This window comes from Ostrea edulis, chromosome 8, assembly GCF_947568905.1.
Source record: "Ostrea edulis chromosome 8, xbOstEdul1.1, whole genome shotgun sequence".
NCBI lineage: Eukaryota > Metazoa > Mollusca > Bivalvia > Ostreida > Ostreidae > Ostrea > Ostrea edulis.
Genome location: NC_079171.1, coordinates 37,598,830 through 37,620,080, shown reverse-complemented (window position 1 = coordinate 37,620,080; position 21,251 = coordinate 37,598,830). Strand labels below are relative to the sequence as shown.

Sequence of the window (21,251 nt, the reverse complement as noted above, 5' to 3'; positions counted from 1 at the left end):
CCACAAAACTTTTCATACATCATGTATAGGTTTCTGGTACGTCACAATTGGCATTAAGGTTTAATATCAGTATTCTCATCAACTGCAAAGTATTGGAATTGTTTTACCAGCATTTTTTCTTACTCTTATTTGTGGCCAGACAGACATTTTCATTAGAATATTAACGATACATATTTCAGATTTTGAAAATTCACTTATTTCTTCTTTCATTCTGGTTCTAGTTGCTGCATGCGTTTTCAAAGTTCTCTTAGAGGGAACGCTCATTAGTTTCGATAACAGAAAATAGAATTGAATCTAGGTATGATGGACTTTTACCCACCTTCAAATCGCTTTAATTGTACATGTCCTAAGCGTCTATAGTGATGTAAATGCCTTTGGCGCTTCGTTCTGAAACTTTCCATAAATTATCCACCCTCAGATGTAAAATGCCCACAAGGGAATTTCCTTACATTTGGGGGAATTACAACCAATAATGGGAACGGATATGACAGTAGGACTGGTGTGTTTACCGCCCCTGTAGCAGGAACCTACTCCTTTACTCTTACCGTTGGTTTGCTTACACCCTCCAGCTCCACGGACTATTTGAGGTTACAAATATTGCATAACAATAAGGAAATTTGACTTGTATGGGCTGGGTGGGAAGGGCTGTGGATCAAGGTCTCCGAAAATGTTCTTGTTGATATGAAAAAGGGGGATAGAATGCGCATCAAGTTGCACTCATGGTCGAAAGAATATAAGTCTAGCGCATACGGGGCGACATCCAATTTCAACGGATTCTATATACAATGAAGGAAAACATTTATAAAATGATTCTGAAAAGAAAATTTATAAATCAATATCTGGAAATCATGAGTTTGTTTTTGATCACCTGATTTATCTCCAACAAAAGAGTGAAATATGTCTGAGTAATCCTCATTAATATTTTTCCTATTACGGTCATAGCCTTTGAAATATATGTATATGTTTTGTTAAAGCACTGTCATCGCATTGTATTCACATGACCTTTTAAACAATATCAGCGCACTTATTGTCACTTGAGTGTTAATACATTGAAGACAATGTCTTAATGCATCTGGAAAAAATAATGGTCTTTTGAGAACAGAAATCTCTTTCATGTCACTGAATTAGTATAGTGATCTTAATTGTTCTATTTAAACAATAAAGTATTTTCTTTGTTGTTTCATCGGGCGATCTAGGTAGAAGGCATTGCAGGAAAAAAGAAATAGTAAAACGCGTAATTTGTTTGCAATGATTGCTACCTTCATCATCCGATGAAACAACAAAGAAAGAAATTCTATTTTATGTTTTTAATATTTTTAAATATTTTTTCTACATTTTTAAAACATATAAACTAGACTAAAGTAGTAGGGGCCTCCGTGGCCGAGTGGTTAGAGCAATGCGCTCAAAATCACACGGCCTCTCACCTCTGTCGGCGCGGGTTCCAATCCCGCTCGCGCCGGTAAGTGAGAAAGTTTCCCAGTTTACTTTCGGAAGGTCGGTGGTCTCTTTCCAGGTACATTGTATCTGGGTTCTCTCTTCCACCAATAAAAACTGGGCGCCACCATATAACTGAAAAATTGTTGAGTGTGGCAGAAAACATCGAAAAAAAAACTAAAGTAGTAAGATATCATATGATTGATTATCACAGTATACGGAACAGCCAATGCAGCCTTTGACCTTGATGACGCTCCATATTTAGTCATGATTACGCACACTAGTGTTACTAGTACACGGGATCGAACTGGTTTGCAACAAACATGTATTCAATGTCGTAGATGGAAGCAATGTCAATTTCAAAAGAAATATGTGAAAAGATTCAGTGAATGTTTATTATTACGGTTTAACCTTTTATGATTCTTGATAATGAAAAAAAAAAAACGTAACCAGCCTTACTAATTTCCGGTTGAGATTCAGCTCTTCTTTTTCGATGTAATTACCCTCTAGTGTGATGCACTTAGACCAACAGTGTTCAAGTGGCATCAGCCCAGAACTAAAAAGTCAGGGTCCTTTCCATTGGCCCACTCCTCAACTGCCGTCACGACTTTTTCATCAGACCGGAAATGACGTCCACGGATATCCTTTTTCAAGTTTGGGAATAGGAAGATGTCGCTAAGAGCTAGGTCAGGCAAATAGGCAGGATGTTGTATTAAATCATACCCGATTCGCTCTACAACATCCATTGCAACTTTGCAAGTCTGGACTCTCGCGTTTTCCTGTTGCAGCAAAACAGCTTTAGACAGTTTACCTCAGCGTGTTTCGTGGGTGGCGGTTCTCAGCTGGTCTAACAAGTATGCATAGTACACTCCAGTTAATGTACTTTTCTTGGGTAAAACGTCCAACATAATAACCCTTTTGCGTCCCAAAGAACTGTGACCATCAAATTGCCATCAGATGGTTGCGTCTTGAACTTCTTTGGCCTCGGGGACCCAGGCCCTACCCACTGACGACTTTGAGCTTTATTTTCTGGCTCATAATAATGAACTCAAGTCTCATCTACAATCACCAGGCGCAAAATCATCTTTTGACCAAAAACGCTTCAACAAAGCGCAACATACTGATGTTCTGGTTGCAATTTGCTCATTGCTAAGAGATTTGGGACCCGACGAGTTGTTAACTTGTACATACCTAAACAATCATGTAAGATTGTTAAAACGCTACCATGTGAAATGCCTAATCTATTTCTTCCACCTGAATTCGCCTATTAGAGTATACCAGACCCCGAACTTTCTTACACATTTCTTCGTCGGTGGCATCCAGTGAGCGTTCAGACCTAGCTTCATCTTCTAAAGACGTTCTACTGCGTTTGAATTCCGCTACCTAGAATTTAACCTGAGCATAAGATAGTACAGAAGACCCATAAACATCGGCTAACTCGCCGCGTATTTCTTTACCTGTTTTACCTTTTAAATACGGCTACTCAATTATAGCACGGTACTCAAATTTAGATGAAAAACATGCCTTTGCATCAATAGCCATATTTGACAATCAATATCTTATTAACGAATGACACGATGAAAATCGTGACCGTCTGGGTCAATCAGAAATGGGATAGGCTGGTTACTTATTGACTCGCCCTTGAACTATAAGTTAAAAATCAGAAACCTGGAAAACATAGACCCCTTAGATAAACCAGACGTGGGATCCGGTGCATAGAAGAAATAAGCATTCATTGTTGAGGAGTAGCCATCCCCTAATGCTCAAAGAGATTTACAATTATCTTAAAAACTTATATTTATATTCTTAAATCTATTTATCAAACAATCAGTCTTCCATCGGTAAGTATTTTATCATAAATCCTACGATCCTCAACCAGTTAGTGAAGAAGAGAATTGTTGGAATAAATCATATTGAAATCTACACCCTCAGATACCTGCCAAGTATGTAGCATGTCATTCCATCTTAATCAGAAATAATCTGACAGACCAGAGTTTTGGTTCGTCGGATTTCGACTCTGTGTGGGTTTAATATTTCGTCAGCTTGTAGAGTATCCTGAATTTTCCGATGATGTCTAAGATGGAAAGTCTCGCCTTGATTTTCAAGAACACCGGAGATTCATACAAGCGACCCTCAATCTAGTCTGATTCTCGCCCCGCCACTCATTGGTCAATCGGTGGGGTCGGAGACCAGACTACCCAATCTCTACCCATAGTTATCGTTCCTTGCTTTCACATACACCTCTATCAACGTCTCGGGGGTTTTACAAGATTCTTGTTTTATTATGCTTTCATGTAAAATACTCGAATCTGATTGGTCGAGAAGCATTTGAAAAAAAACCCATACTGTTACCCTCTGAGAACAGAAGGCACGCACTCCAGGGTGATAGTATCTAGCAACGGGTAACATTATTTTGTAAATTCACTTATTTCTGTTTTCATTCTGTCTGTAGATGCTGAATCCGTTTCCCAACAACTCTTAGAGGGAGTGTTCATTTTTTTTGGGATAACAGAAAAATGAATTGAACCTAGGTAATAGTATCTAGCAACGGGTAACAGTACTTGACAACGGGTGATATTATCCAAAAAAAATTATCACATGCGTAAAATTTATGCGCGTACGGTTTGCCGTAGATTGTTAGACAACGTCATTTGAGCGTTTCTAATAAACGCGAATACCCGTATCGATATACGACATATTGCATGACAGTGATTGACCAAATGTAAACAGACGTAAGTTTTTTCTGCTTTGCTGTTTATAAAATCCCGCCGTGTATTTCTAGGCCTCGGTTGACAATGGTTTTCTCGGAGTGAAAATTTTCAATGTTACTCTCAAATACATACAATATTTGTTTTCTTATACATGTTTTATATACATTTTATGAACTTGCTTGTCATTATGTTTTGTCCCTATCTCATACCAAAGGCTTGGTATCATGAAAAGTACATAACTTTGAAATACGAATTCCACTCTGATAATCCAGTCCATGTCAGAGTATTGAAGACTTACCTAAAGAACCCTCCACCCACAGCCAAAAATATCATGAACATTGACAATTGCTCTCATATGAATATGTTTAAGGAAAAGTTGGATGAAATGGATGAAGATACCGTTTATTCACTTACCTTTCAAAGATGAATTAAACGTTAAGCACGAGCTTTTAATTCATCCAAACGATGTTCCAGTTGGAATTATCAAAACCAATTACCATTTGTTTTTCATCCCGTGGAGATCTGGGTTAGAACAGGTCCTCACTATCCCTTGCTTCTCGTAAGAGACGACTAAATGAGATCGCAAAAATCGAGGTCCCGTGTCACAGCAGGTATTGCACGGTAAAGATCCCTCCCTGCTCAATGGCCATAAGCGCCCAACATTGATTTAAATTTTGTAGTCCTTCACCGACAATGGTGACGTCTCCATATGAGTGAAGAATTATTGAGTGGGACATTAACAACAATCAATCAATCGAATGTGCAACGCATATCCAATACACGGATTAGGAACACTTACAGTCCACATTTGGAGTGGTGTCTCTAAATTTGGAGATCTGTCATCGATGTGAAATATTGTATTCTATCTTATGCTACAGCCAAGTTAAAGTGGATTAACAGGGTAAGTTTTGACAAATGAATTAATACCTTCAATTAATGCAATAAATTCATTAAAGAATAGTACATTCAATGTACGATCTGATGCTATTGAAGGGGATTAGTATACATTCAAACATAACATTTATTCATATAACTGGAGATATCTTATATAGAAATACAATTAGAATTAAATAGATCTTTAATTGATACGGAGATTGAAGAACATTGACTCAGTCATGTATTCTGATATTTTTTCTTTAGTTAACTATCCACTCTAGAATTTTGCAGAACTATCATCAGCTTTTCGTAAAAAGTACCAAAGTTTGTGAAACCCAAGATTGACATAAATTCAACATATTGTACCTATCTTCAAATAAATTGTGCTTATCTCCAAATGAATTGAAGATATGTTTTATACAATTCCATGTATGTCTCTCTTTAATTCATTTGGATTGGATTTATTAAATTAAATTTATCTTTAATTATAAAAGTGCTGACAATAACGACTCCCCACAAAATATTTCATACATCATGTATGGTTTTTGGTACGTCACAATTGGCATTTATGTTTATCAGCTTCTATCACCCAAACACTGTTCACCGTAGCTCGTTTTTGCTGTCATTAAAAATCTGAACAAAAGAGTGATTGAGATTGAAAAATTGTCATTTATTACAATATTAAATGACGAAAGAAATCTTCGACAGAAGATTCGGGGGGGAATCAGCTAATACTGTAAATGTATTACATTTGGCTGTGTATTCTATTTAGCGCCTTTGGTGGAACGCAGCTTCCGCTAAATCAAGTACATCGCTAAATACCATCCGTAAATCTAGATGTTTAAAGTAATTCAGGAATGCGCTAAATCAAATCTACGCTAACTTGTTGAAAAAACGATTTCCGCCAAATATCGTACACGCCAAATATAATACGTTGACAGTACGTTCTACATCAAGTACCTGCAATGCTAAATTACGCAAAGTCTGATTTCCCCCAAAGAAGACAAAATAACTTAAATAATGCTACGCTATAAGATGACAAATAAAAAATCATCCAAAGAAACCCAGAGCAAGCATTAAGGTCTAATATCAGTATCCCCATCCACTGCAAAGTGTTAGAATTGTTTTACCAGCATTGTTTCTTACTCTTATCTGTCGCCATATAGACATTTTCATTAGAATATTAACGTTATATACATATTTCAGATTTTGTAAATTCACTTATTTCTGTTTTCATTCTGTCTGTAGATGCTGCATCCGTTTTCCAACAACTCTTAGAGGGAGCGTTCATTTTTTTGGATACTAGAAAAATAAATTGAACCTAGGTATGATTGATTTTTTTCCAGCATTGTTTCTTACTCTTATCTGTCGCAATATACACATTTTCATTAAAATGTTAACGTTATATACATATTTCGGATTTTGAAAATGCACTTATTTCTGCGTTCATTCTGGTTGTAGTTGCTGCATGCATTTCCAAGCCTCTCTTAGAGGGAGCGCTCAGTAGTTTGGATAACAGAAAATCAAATTGAATCTAAGTATGATTGATTTGTACTTGCATGTATCTTCAAATCACTTTAAGATTACATACCCTAAGGGTCTATAGAGATGCAAATGCCTTTGTGGCGCTGCGTTCTGGAAATCTCCATAAGACTGATTCAAGATCGACTAAAATCACAGATTGTAGAAACGAACAGGCATATTTAATTTATTAAAAAATATCGAAACTTATTCTTTCTGTAAGATCAAAATCAAGCATCGATAAACAATGGATTTATTTCATATCGTATTATCTTAAAGCAATACAAGCTGTAACTGACGGTAAATATATTTAAAAAAATAAAAGAACAACTATTTAACATATTTGTAATAGAGTATATATACATTCATAGAATCGGAAAGATTTTGAAGCAATAAACCCGTCAAATCAGCAATAAACGTCGATTCGTGAATCATTGCCATTCTGTCAGTAATTCCTGCTCGTAATCACCGATGTGCATTGACCTCGGAGGTCACCAGTTCGGATAAAAGTAAAGGTGATGCACTGAGCACATGTCGTGCCAATTTTTATAACAATTTCACTACCAAAATTTCCTTTCAGTGGCACATTTGTGTAATTATTATTTCCTTACTTGTCATTCATGCAATGATGTAATATTTTAAAATAAACGAAGCGTGCAGTTACTCACATCAGTTTCCTTCTTTGTATAGCCTCGGTTTCAGCAACCCGATTATCTTCGGCAATCATCGCTCCCATGTTCGTGTATATACGATGCAATGGCGGTTTATACGAAATAATCATTTTACGTATGCTCTCAAACAATATTCTCTCGTTTATTTTGCTGATTTTTTCTTCAGATCTTGGAGGGATTATATTAGTTATATTGATATGTGTTTTGGTGCATAATTCGAGTCTTGAAAAAATACCGTCAGTTACAGCTTGTATTGGTTTAAGTTGTTATCAAAAATTTAAGAAATGGATTAAATCTGCCAAAGCGTGTCCACTACTGTACTCTCATTTTTACTATTTAGGGGTAGTTGATCAAAAATGTAGGTTTTTGATAAATTTTACGACATTTGCTAATCAATTAAGATTATATAATAGCTTACGGACTTCACCTCACATATAGAATCAGTAACTTTGGAACAAGCGATTTGGTTACAAGTACAAATGTATATATATTCAAAGATGATGAAAGGTAGTCGTGGTAGGTTCGTGGCAGTCGAAAATCTACCTTCTTATTAATATAGCAGATCATTCGACTTGTTGTTTGGCTGAAAGGGATAACACGAATGCAGACTCGATTGTTTGTTCAGTAGCAACACCTGCAGAATATAAAAGTTTGTCTTATGAACTTTCTCAAAATTTGTTTTTGCTACCAAAATTTCTTTCAAATATGAATTTCCAAGTTTTGTAATCACTGTTATATGAATCAGGATATATGGTAAAATTCTATACAATATTCATTTCTATACATTCGGATAAAGTTAAATGCCTTTCGGCGATACTCAAGACTCATCAATTGCTTCGGGTATCGGCCGTAGTTTAGGTTTTCTACAGATTAGATGAAACATCGCCTCTCTATAGAAACCAAACCAATATCTCTAACTTAACTTATTATGCCATAGTCACTTTCATTCTCTGCAGGGTATTTTATGACTTCTTCTGTCTTGGTCTCACACTTTTTTTCTGTTGTACTTTAGAGTTTCTTTTTTACATAATAGGCACTTATTAGGGGGGGAGAGAAGAACCGATATTGAACATTGGTTGAGTGAACATCTCTTACATTTAGAAACCCTCTGTTCACTGAACTCGGAGAGACTTTCTTCAGGGCTCAAATTTCGTTTCTAGTAACTAATATTTTGTAAATCATTGGTAACTCCAGCGATAGAAGCCATACAAGTCATCTAGTAAAACAATCTATCTTTATTATTCTTGGGACTTTGTCTTCTAATCTTTTGAAAAATGTCCTCCGTGAAAGATTTTATGTCATTATACTTTATATTCTATTCATAATGTATGATGCATCAATCTATTTTCTTGATTTTGATGGGAGCTTGAAACAGATTACCTTTCCAGGCATAAGATTTAACGAAGTTTTTTTTTTTTTTTTATGAAACATCTTTTATAGTTATCTGAGAATTGAATAGTTGCTCAATTTTACGTACTATGGCAATATATACAATGTATTTATTTTACAAATGTAGAATATAATTCAATAAACTAGATAATTGTTCCATTGCTAATTTAAATTTATTAAAATCATGGTCCCTGAGGGTAGGGTAGGGCCATAATAGGTGATCAAAATTTTACATGCGAATATGTAGGAAAACATCTTTAAAAATCATGTTCTCAAGAACCACTCCGCCAGCTTCCTAATATAGTACAAATTCACGTTTGTTTAAATCATACCCCCCCCCACCCCCTGGGTAGGTTGGAGTTTCATTTGGGAATCAAAGTTTTACATGTGAATATATTGGGGAAATCTATAAGTCTCTTCTTCTCAAGAACCACTGGGTCAGACAAGTTCAAATTTATACGGCAGTTTTCTGATATAGTGCAGATTTAAGTTTATTAGAATCATGGCCCCTGGGTTAGGGTGGGACCACAATAGGGGATCAATTTGCTACATGCGAATATATATAGGGAAAATCTTTATCTCAAGAAACACTCGGTCAGAAAAAAATCAAAGCTAAATGTCAGCTTCCTGATATAGTGCAGATTAAAGTTTATTAAAATCGTGACTCCCGGGAGTAAGTTGGGGTCACAATAGGAAATCAGAGTTTTACATGTTAACATATTGGGAAAATCTTTAAATATGGATCAAGGTGACTCAGGTAAGTAATCTGGCCCTTGGGCCTCTTGTTTCACATCTCATCCCATGTATTGACAAGGTCGATTTTTCTCTTATATAAAGATAAAAGTGTTCTCAAATGATGAAATAATCACAAAATCAATATTCTTATGTGACAATTCAAGGCACGAAATACTCTCATCAGTAGCCATGCACAGTCAGCTACATTGTAAAACAAAAAGCTATATATAATTTCAAAATATGCTACTCGAAGTATTTGTACGTTGAAGTTTTCAGGAAAACGTTAAACATGTTACAGGTGTTTTACCTACTCATTTGTATACCTCTGGTAACACTTTCTAAATCTGATTGTCCGTGTAAGAATGAAATCAGAAACTACAACATCTGTATGAAGTCTGCTAACTCATGTGGTCTTCACCTCAGCGAATTTGAAGAGTGTGTAAAGGACAGATTCACTTCCATGGAGACCGAAATTAAAACTTTGAAAGGCTCCATTCCAAATGGTTCGGGTTTGTTTAATCAGTATAGGTGTACAATTGAAAAAAAAGGGTTTATCCATGCTCTTTGATTTGATTTTATGAACTTCCCAAAGCAATATAATGTATCCATATGATTTTATTTCATGAAGTTCCAAAAGTAATAGAATAATAGAAAGTTTAATTTTCTAGAGGCACCCAGTTGAAATAAGCGTTCAGTTCTCAGATATTTTAACTTGCTAGTAAATTTGTCTTTGTGTTGTAATTCATATTGTTTAAACATACAGGTACAAAGCATGTTTCCTTCATGGCTTATTCATCCTCAACGCTAAAATTGACGCCTGGGAATTTCCTTAAATTTGGAAGAGTTACAACCAATAAAGGGAATGGATATGACAGTGCGACTGGTGTGTTTACCGCCCCTGTAGCAGGAACCTACTCCTTTACTCTTACCATTGGTTTGCCTACACCCTCAAGCTCCTCGGACTATTTGAGGTTAATTATAATGTATAACAATAAGGAAGTTGGGAGGGTGTGGGCTGGATGGGGTGGGCTGTGGATCAAGACCACCGAAAATGTTTTTGTTGATATGAAGAAAGGAGAGAAAGTACTCATTAAGGTGCTTACATGGCCGAAAGAATATCCGTATATCGCAGGTGGGACGGGTTCCAATTTCAACGGATTCTTAATACAATGAAGGAAAACATTTATATAATGATTCTGAGAAGAAAATTCATAAATGAATATCTAGAAATCATGAGTTTGTTTTTAATCACCTGATTTATCTCCAACAAAAGAGTCAAATATGTCTGAGTAATCCTCATCAATATTTTTCCTATTACGGTCATAACCTTTGAAATATATGCTTTGTTAAAGCACTGCCATCGCATTGTGTTCACATGACCTAAACAAGATCAGTGTACCTGTTGTCACTTAAGCGTTAATACAATGAAGAAAATGTGTTCATGCATCCGGAAAAAAATAATGGTCTCTCGAGAACAGGAATACTCTTTCATGTCACTGAATTAGTACAGAGATCTTAATTGTCTTATCTAAACAATTAAATGCTTTCTTTGTTGTTTCATTGGGTGATGAATGTACCAGCAAGCATTGCAAAAAAAAAAAAAATATATAACCCGCGTAATTTTTTTCTACAATGATTATATTCTTCATCATTCGATGAAACAACAAAGAAAGACATTCTATTGTTTATATTTATTTTTTTCTACATTTCTGAAAGATATAAACTAAATTTAAGTACTACAATATCATATGATTGACCCATTCGTCACATTATAAGGAACAGCCAATGCAACCTTTGATCTTGATAGCGCTCCATACTTGGTAATAATTACGCAGAAAGGTGGAACTAAAAAATCCGGGTCGAACTGGTTTGCAAGAAACATGTATTCAATGTCGCAGATGAAAGCAATGACAATTTCAAAAGACATATAAGAGAACAGAATCAGTGAATGTTTATTATTACTGTATAACCTTCCATGATTCTTGATAATGAAAAAAGTCAAGAAAATAATTATCAATCTCCTAAATACTGTAAAGAATTAAAAAAAAAACCCAAAAAACAGGAACAAGGAAAGCATATAGACCCTTTGGATACACCAGACCTGGGATCCGGTGCAGAGAAGGAATAAGCATCCCCTGTTGAGGATTAAACATCACCTAATGCTCAAAGAGATTTACAATTATCTTAAAGGTCAAGTGTAATAAAAATAGATTTGAAAATAAAGTTTATAATTCATTAAAACCCGTTTTGAAAAGTTTATTGATGTGTTTATTTTTTTTTTTTAAATCCAGGTAAATGCGCAAAATCCCTATTCCAAAATCGTTGTTTATAGAAACGAATGAAGGGATTGTCACCCTTTCTTATGACGTCATCTGAGACAATTGTAGTTGTTTACGCCTGTATATCATCGTTTTAATTTCTGTGAGAAATTGCCAGTTTTAGCAACACCGTGGATAGTGACGATGAAATACCATAGATACACTTGAGTTTAGGGATTTAACCTTTATAAAATTGTACCTACACCCGTTTACACCATCAGATAGTAATATTTATATGATATATACATTTATATGTTCGACAAATATCTCATTGGAATCTCATTTAGAAATTATTTACCGGGCCAGTCCATAGAAAATTGGGAATACTATTGGGAAAAAATGTTCTATCAAAAAATAACCTTTGTATTTTACACAACCGAGGCTAATCAAAATCAGACTTCATAGATACTCGCCGTATACTCTAATGTAGCGATTGTGAGCGTACTTAACTAGATTGACTCTCACGTTTGTATTTTTTTTTTATTATGGGATTTATTTGTATGAGATTGATCAGATTCAAATTATAATGAGTTTAGCTAGATATATATTTAACTGGAAAATGCCTTTTTGAAAAAAGAACAACAAAAGACAAAAGAAAAAAAAAACTTATTGTGCACAACGTTATTTATATCCCCCCCCCCTTTAAAAAAACCCATTTACATGTAGATAAAATATCATAAAATGTAAATTAGGCCTATTAGTACATGTAATTTCTTCACAACACACGTCAAATGCGAAATTGGTATATTACGGCACAAAGTTAACGAATTGTAGCATTTTGAGGTGTGAAATTTTGCCTTAATGATTCATGATATATATATGTAGCACATTAGGAATGTAGCATATTAGGAAAGGGAAAAAACTTGTACTTGTTTTCATAATGAACTTTAAAAAAGAAAAAGCTTTGGAAATTGGACTGACCTCTCAATAACTAAGGTTTTATCAAAATGGGTTTTTAAAATTAAATTCATTTCCATATACTATATTTTATTTTATATATATATATAGTGAAGAAATGAAATGATGACGATGAGTCCCTTATAAATATAGTATGAGTACGACAATATTCGAAAGAATTTCATTTAATAAAAGAAATAAAATCAATTCGAACTAGGTAATGGGTGACATTAATTTTTATGTGCAATCGCAAACCCATTGAATACAATGTCGCATTATAGCATTCAGTGGTGGATGTAGAGAGGGGTGGATTGCATCCACCCTTAATTTGGGTTGAACTTTTTATATAATTAAAATACATCCCTCCACTTGTTTTGTAGGATGTCCTGTTAATCATCACTTTGCACTTTGTTTGGAGTTAAAGAGGATTATGGGAACCTGATCCTCGTTAATTAAAGTGTCACTCACTGATCCTCGTGGCTTGTCACAAATCTCAGTGTCTCTTTTCAGTTTCAGTATCCAAATTCTTCGAAATTTAGTATCTTTTGGGAAAAGAAATATACTTAATCCCTGTCCCGATTTCACACTGCAGTTCAAAGCAGCGCATATTGTACCATAAACACAGGACTTTGCTATGTAAACACTATAAAACCCTATCAATGCAGTAGAAAGTTGTCTCAGATGACGTCATAAGCTACGAGCGATAACTCACGTCACAACACATTTATCGATCGCTCAGGTAAAAGTTTGATAGCGCCGTGTAATTCACGCCAAGTGATTTTTATCAAAATTGCCATGGAAATTAATCCATAAGTGTACGACAGACATTTTTCTGTATAAAACTCAAGTTTTAGGAAAATCACCGTACTTGACCTTTAAAAACTGATATTTATATTCTTAAATATATTTATCAAACTGTCTTCCATCGATAAGTATTTCATCATAAATCTTATGATCCTGAACAAGTTAGTGAAGAAGAGAATTGTTGGAATAAATCGTATTGAAATCTACATGAACATCCTCAGGTACCTGTCATTTCATCTAAATCAGAACCAATAATCTGACATGGACCTGAGTTTTTGTTCATTGGATTCCGACAATGTGTGGGTTTAATATTTCGTCAGCTTGTAGAGTATTCCGGTTGTCCAAGATGGAAACTCTCGCTTTGATTTTCAAGAACATCGGAGATTCGTACAAGCGACCCTCAATATACACCCCCCCCCTCCCCACCCACTCATTGATCATTCGGTGGGGCGGGGACCAGACTAGCCAATTTCTATCCAGAGTTGTCGCTCCTTGTTCTCACATACCCCTCTGTCAACGTCTCAAGGGTTTTACAAGATTCTTGTAAAATGGCACGTATGCTCAAATAAGTATGGTTTCGACTCCAGTTACAAAAATATACTTAAATAAATACTGAGCAGATGTCAAGTCTTTTTGTGCCACAAAAGCGCGGATATTGGGTTATTCTATTGGACTAGGCCTATACATAGGTGCATGACGAATGCATAGAAATGGGCAAAAAACTACAAATAGTTGCTTGTCCTACATGTACATTTTCCCAATATTATATAAAGTAGTTTTTAGTTTTATTAGCCGGAAAAAGTGGGTTTACATGTGGAATAACATTACTTATTTTGAGACGTTGACGGAGAAACGAGAACTCTGGGTAGAGGTTACCAGACTACCTTCAATCGTACTATTCCAGCTCCATTTGTAGGAATTATCATTGTTGTTTTCTTTAGTATTTAGTTGTTGGTTCTTTTCCCTTAAAGGTTCAATAGACTTGGCTACTTCTAAGGACACCAGTTGAGTTCAATCGGAACACCTCACCCTTTACTACGATGCTTTATACGTAGTAAAGGGCGAGAGGTTCCGGTTGTAGTTATGTCGTCATGCAGCCATTGTTGCATGAAGCCATTTAGATTTACAGGGACAACCCGGCGTCTGGTTGAACGAGACTACGGTTATCGATACTACCCATAGTTCTCTGCGTCTCCGCACGCGCGTGCAAGCGAACTCTAGCGGAAGTTACTTGATGAGAAGCATGATAGTGCTAAAATATGCGGGAGAACTGTATTGATTTCTGTGGATTATACACATTCCATATTTGTTTGCCATTCATTTACTGAACATCTTGAAATACCTCTTCGATATGTATATTCATTTTCTACAACAACAACAAAAAAAAACAAAAAACAAAAAAACATCCGGTAGTGAATAAAGGCATCAGAATCAAGTTACTTGAGACAATCTGATTAAAAACCAGATCTTTTATTTGCTCCAATATTCTGATGTCGCTACTTTGTTTTTGCAACATCAGAATGTCGGAGCGAATCAAAGATGTGGCCATTTTCACAAAACATCTTGCGCCTAAGATGAAAATTTTGTTTCTACCTTATACTCAACTGAGTGCAACTATGCCCCAAGTAAGAATGCCATTTTTATCACCCATGTATATACTCAGCTAACTCATTCAGAAATATTTGATAGAAGAATTATGAAAGAATTACAGTATTTTAAAATTTCATTTGGCATTAATTTCACTTTTGGTAATCGTACTTATACTCCAAATGCCCTTTCAAAAGATGAAATTCTTCAAAACCAAACTTCAGTTTTAGACATCCCAGTCAATGGGTCGAATGAATATGAGTTACCGTACCTATACTGGATTCCTAAACTACATAAAAACCCTTACAAAGATACATTGCTGGATGCAGCAAGTGCTCTATCAAGCCCCTATCTTTGCTCCTCACGAAAATATTAACAGTTGTGGAGAAACTTCAAACTTACTGTGCGACTACATATGCCAGAAGTGGTGTTAATCAAATGTGGATTCTAAAAATTTCTAAAGAACTTTTAGTAAACTTGAAATTGCAAAACTTTTCCCAAATCAATAACATCAGAACCCATGACAATTCAACACTTTACACGACCATACCTCACGATAAATTATAGACTAGACTTTTTGATATCATAGACAGTTACTTCTTGAACAAAAATGGAAAACGGAAATATTCAAATCTAGTGATCAGTCATTCAAAAAATTACATTCTTAAACACCACTCTGATCCCACGCTCTGAGGTTGAAATAAAAAATATGCTAGAGTTCATCATTGACAATATCTTCGTGGTCTTTGGTGATCAGGGCTTCCAACAGTCTGTTGGAATTCCAATGGGCACGAATTGTGCTCCTTTTTTAGCTGACCTGTTTCTATATTCATAAGATTCAGAAGCAGAATTTATTCAGAAATTTCTACGTGAGAAGAAAACATCTTGCTGTGGCCTTCAATTCGATATTTAGATATATCGACGATGTTTTGTCTATTAACAATATTAACGTATACCTGATCAGGATATAGGGCTCACGGCGGGTATGTCCGGTCGACAGGGGATGCTTACTTTTCCTAGGTACCTGATCCTACCTCTGGTGTGTCCATGGGTCCATGTTTGCCCAACTACCTATTTTGTATTACTTAAAGGAGTTATGAGATTGATCACTGTTCTTTATCTTCACCTTTCATCTTAAATCGCAAGTTTTTGTTGTTTTTTTGTGCCTGAAAAGGGCTGCTGGTTTTAATGAGATTGTGATTGGAGTGTAGGTTTTAATGAGATTGTGACTGGCGTGTAGGTTTTAATGAGGTTGTGACTGGAGATGACATGCGATGACTCTGAACCCCCTCTCTCTCTGTCCACACTGCATGTATTCATTGAAATAAAAATGAAATCGTAATTAGACAGTGGATGACAGCGCTTGGTCACTGCATTTATTGCTGCATTTGACATTTCCAACACACATTGAACAGCATTTCAAGACAGCAAACATTGCTTTGTTATTGTGAAATAAACATAATTTGTGCGACCTTGTATCAATGGTCCTTGTATGATGAATCATCATACATGTACAGGGTGTTATACAAAACTGGTCGATGGATTTCCACGCAACTCCCCCTCCCCTTCATATGAGACAAATAAAATTGAATTCTTAAACCATGGGGCAATAAAGACATTAGTAAAAGGAGTTGAGATGCACTCCCCCCCCCCCTCTCTTTCTTTAAGGCACTTAATTTACATGTCATACAGTGTATATCTCATATCATGAGGTTGTTTAAAAAAATCATTGGTCACAAAAATCTGCTCTACGTAAAATTCAGTGATTAGAAAACAGGGCTACACTAGAAGAAATACTTGTTCTGAGCAATAAGAAACCTTATAATGAAAAAAAGAAACACTTCACATACATATATGCCCTCGCACATCTTAGCTAACAAAATGAGGGAAAAAAAGCACTTCACATACATATGCCCTTGCACATCTTAGCTAACAAAATGAGAAAAAAAGCACTTCACATACATATGCCCTCGCACATCTTAGCTAACAAAATGAGGGAAAAAAAGCACTTCACATACATATGCCCTCGCACGTCTTAGCTTACAACAATGAAAGACAAACTGGGACAAAATCAAGTCAGAGATTTTTCCGAATCCACAAAATAACTTAAACCATTTGAAAATCCAAAGATATTAAATAAAGAGAAATAACGATATACATTTAACAGACAGTTCATGTGGAAAAATTCAGAATTTGACAATTTGCAGCAAAGAAAATTCTTATGGACATAAGTACTTTAGTTATATATAAGAAATTCAAATCAGAAAAGAAAATCTTTTGCACTAAGTAAAATTTAAAAAAAATTAAAATGACAGAAATGAGATATTTGTAATTTTTTTTGTAAATCTGTATCATCAGATTACCATGTGATTCTCTAAGCCCATCATCAGACAGTGACAGAATTCCCAAAGCCTATCATTAAATAGACAAGAGATTCCCAGTTTATCTACAATTAACATCTAAAAATGATTTCTTAATTAAACAGAGCTTAAACAATTACATAATTAAATTTCACAACCCAGTATTTGAAGACAAGAACTGTCTTCATAAACAAATCACAATATATATATATATTTATATATATATATATATATATATATATATATATATATGCAAAATATGTAATAAATATTTTCAAAAATTTGTCCAAGAGCATTTATATAAATATCACAAATAATTGTTCACATATTCCACAAAAAAAAAAAAAAAATAATTATGCATGAACACAATGAAAGTAAAAGGAATGTTAGATCAAACAACCAAAAAAAATATCGATAATAAATACAAGTGTATTCATAAAACACAATAACATGGGCTCCAGTGACTCTACTGGATCCACCACCCTAATTATTGGATCATCACCTGACAGAGCACAAGTTTCAAAATTGTTGTATATTACATGTAAATACAAATTGTATGTAGTGTGAAATCTTTATCCTAAAACATACTGAAGCATTAGTTAAATGTAAATGTATCTCCTATTGTATAAAATGTTGATACACTCAATTAATATCAGAAATAACATTTGAGATCCATATCTTCACATGCAATAGATTTACAATGGTGTAAAGGATCAGTGTAATTGATACATAACATATCACACTCCCCTCTCTCATCCTAAAAAAAAAACGGGAACAAAATATAATAAATGACATTAACAATTAACAAGTTGTTCTATTGGCTTGTAGAAAAATGTTAAGCACAAACCAAAGGTCTGTATACTCGAGACTAGATCTCAACACATTGTACTAAGGCCAAGAAAAATCAATCAATAGTTTCTCAGGCCCCACTGCATCTGTTGAAAAGGAATCGCATGGAATCTTTATTCAATTTATGTGTAACTAAAGATATCTAATTTGTAAAACTTTCAAAAGGTTTTGATAAAGTTTTAAGTATCGTTTAGATCAAATAATTATTGAATGCATACTCATCTATGTGCAAGTGTTTAAGAATAATAGTATACACTTAATAGTAAGTAATGTGAAACTATTTTTCTATAAAAATAAAACTTCCATTGCTTATAATGTATATGAATATGTACATGAGAGAAAAAAAAGGTAACTCATTCTACAGCTGAGATAAACAAGGAAAGATAACTCATACTACAGCCAAGTAAAAAAAAAATATACCTGCCTGTCTCATTAAAATTTGAAAATTTTGGCCCGAGAAACTATTAATTAATTTTAATTTGGCCTAATAAACACAAAATTATTCATAATAGAAATAATGCTGTTCTAACAGCTTCTAGAAAATAATAATTGGACTTTGGATGAAATCGATTTCGGCAGTTTGCTTATTTGGAAAAATATAAACAGGCAAAATCTCAGATAACAAAATCTGGTCCAACGGAATGCATGCTGTGATCACAGACAATATGGAAAGATAATCCGATTTTCACCAAACTTGGCACTTTGTTTGAGGATTCATTGGAGTATTAGGTGCACACTGGAATGCCCGTGCAAAATCTCCTGAGTTTGATACCACGCCTATTGTCCTGTACGAAAATAAGGTACATTTGTTTAGTTCATCATCAGATATACATGTAGGCCTGGTACAGTATCCACAGTGTTAGAATTTATAGAATAAACATCTCAACAAAAGTTAACCAAAGTTTACTAAAACAAACTGTAGACAATTCAAAATGAAATATACATGTAGGTCGGAGAATTGCCAGCCACCTCACGATACGTATCAGGATACGGTTGGCGATACAACACGTATCACGATACAGTCGTCCATAATGGAATAAACTGACAATCTTTACATGTTGTTGTGGTATTTACTTCCACAGTATTAGAATTTATTGAATAAACATCTCAACAACAGTCTACTAAAGTTTATTAAACAAACTGTACACAATTCAAATTTAAATTGATAAAATTGATTAGGACAAAAGGTTCTACCTCGTTTTCTGTCATTTTTAAATGTTAACATTTGCTAGGTTGTACGTAGATTTTCATAGTAAATAAGTCAATCAAAATTAACTCGTACCGTATCGCAATATATACCTGACAATACGATACATGTATCGTGAGCCCTTACAATTAATACAATCGATGTATCGTTATGATATGATGTATGTGTTTATTTTTCCCCCAGTGATATCGTGTGTGTATTTTATGTATATATTTAATATTATGTTATCTATTTTTCTATTCTCTCATTTATCTGTCTGTCAATATGTTTTATACAGGACCACAATGTAAACTAGTCATTTGTACTAATTGTGCTATCCTGTCTAAATAAAAGAATTTATTATTATTATCATTATTATCGTTAAACCTCTTTATACATGTACCTCTGCCTTCATCTTTAAGTTAGGTGACCTCCAGTTAATGTATGATTGAAAGTATTTTAATAATTCTAATGTGATAAGACAGAATGGGTCTGAATGCATTTTAAGAACAGGGTTAATATTTGTACAGATCAGTGAACCACAAGAAAACATGCAGTCTTCGTCACAACTTGAATATTCTGTAGAACTTCAAAGAGTTACCTCCCTCTTAGGACAACTTTGTATTCTTGCCAGTGAAATGAAATTCTCGTTTCAAATCTTATCTTTTCTATATTGATTCATCTGACTTTAATAAATTTATCAAATACAAAGCTTATAGCTGTTTTGTGAAGCAACTAATTCCCTGTTTGCTCAATAGAACAGGTTGATCTTTGCTAATATAGAAATTTGAGAACATTTTCAAAATATCTCGGAACAGAATGCTATATAGTTTACTGTACCTATTGATTCTTACCTGAATTTGCCTATCGTGTGTTCGTCTGTCAGAATGGCCTGCATTGTGTATTGTGGAGTGTAATATGAGCACCATAACTACAAACATGTCAATATCAATTTGTTACATCAATCAATTTACATGTCACACAATTCAATAAAAAACACCAGTATTAAACAAACACTTTACAAAATTTGTAAATTTGTAATCATTTAATGATCTTTAACTTTATAAAGAGAACAGAGTTCTAAATACACTTCTGCTGCTTGTTATAATAACGGTTCCAATCCCTACCTGACCAAATCCCACAAAGAACAGCTGTTCCTGGGTCAAGGACAGTCCTGGAAGGTCCTTGACCTCCGTTGACCCTTGTGACCTTTCCCAGTGTTTGTAGGCGTTGTATGCTGTTTTTAGACCTCCATTGTCAGCAATGTTTTCTCCAAGAACACGTTCTCCTTTCAACTAAAAGTGCACAATGACAAACACTATAGTACAGATCTTTGTGTATACCACATCAAATACACATAATTATACAATGTTGTTCTAAAGATCATGAATCAGTTGGGAGTCATGATACATATGTAAGACTCTAACGTACGATGGTCACACCAAAGTGCGATGGTCTGTGCCAAAGTGCGATGGTTTATTAACGTTATCAGTGATTTTTCTACATTTTTTGCAAGGGTCCTGTGGCTTTCGAATTGGGAAAAGTTGTCGACATTTCAGTAAAAATGGGAAAAATCAATTTGATCGTAAATAAGTTTTAAAATCATATCAAACATTATATTATCTTTATTTTACACACCTAATTTTCTTCAAACTTCTAAAATTTTCAACTATTTTATCCAAATCATCATTCCCATAACTAAATTGGGGAAAAATAAACAATGTTTAGGAGGGGAAAGGGCCGAAATTCGGACCCAAAATGGGCCTTAAAAAATCACTGGTTACGGACGCCAAAGTGCGATGATGCAGGGTTCAGTCACTGTTGTGATGTCACATCTTTGTGATGTCATTCTTAACATCTTTTAAAATAAAACGAAGGTTCTTTCTGCTGCAGTGATGACATCATCTTCTTCA

General features: G+C 34.6%; 2 protein-coding genes across 2 annotated transcripts in view; one reads left to right on the top strand and one right to left on the bottom strand.

Moving 5' to 3' along the window:
* The first annotated feature begins 9,618 nt into the window (after positions 1–9,618).
* LOC130046438 (cerebellin-1-like) lies at positions 9,619–10,555 on the top strand. Its single transcript, XM_056146024.1, has 2 exons — positions 9,619–9,840; positions 10,101–10,555. Exons 1-2 carry the CDS (start codon positions 9,627–9,629, stop codon positions 10,508–10,510), a joined length of 624 nt encoding a protein of 207 aa, XP_056001999.1. The 5' UTR covers positions 9,619–9,626; the 3' UTR covers positions 10,511–10,555.
* A 5,730-nt stretch (positions 10,556–16,285) lies between these two features.
* The window catches only part of LOC125661916 (endothelin-converting enzyme 1-like), a 42,343-nt gene continuing 37,377 nt past the window's right edge, over positions 16,286–21,251 (bottom strand). Inside the window, 3 exon segments of the mRNA XM_056146028.1 lie at positions 16,286–18,937; positions 20,193–20,269; positions 20,466–20,633. Coding sequence (XP_056002003.1) covers positions 18,838–18,937; positions 20,193–20,269; positions 20,466–20,633 — 345 coding nt within the window. The 3' untranslated portion in view covers positions 16,286–18,837.

What these genes read in the sequence shown, in the direction of transcription:
- LOC130046438 (XM_056146024.1), top strand. Translation starts at nt 9,627, where the DNA reads ATGTTACAGGTGTTTTACCTACTCATTTGTATACCTCTGGTAACACTT. An exon ending in GAAAGGCTCCATTCCAAATG is followed by an intron (nt 9,841 to 10,100) that starts GTTCGGGTTTGT and finishes TTAAACATACAG; the next exon opens with GTACAAAGCATGTTTCCTTC.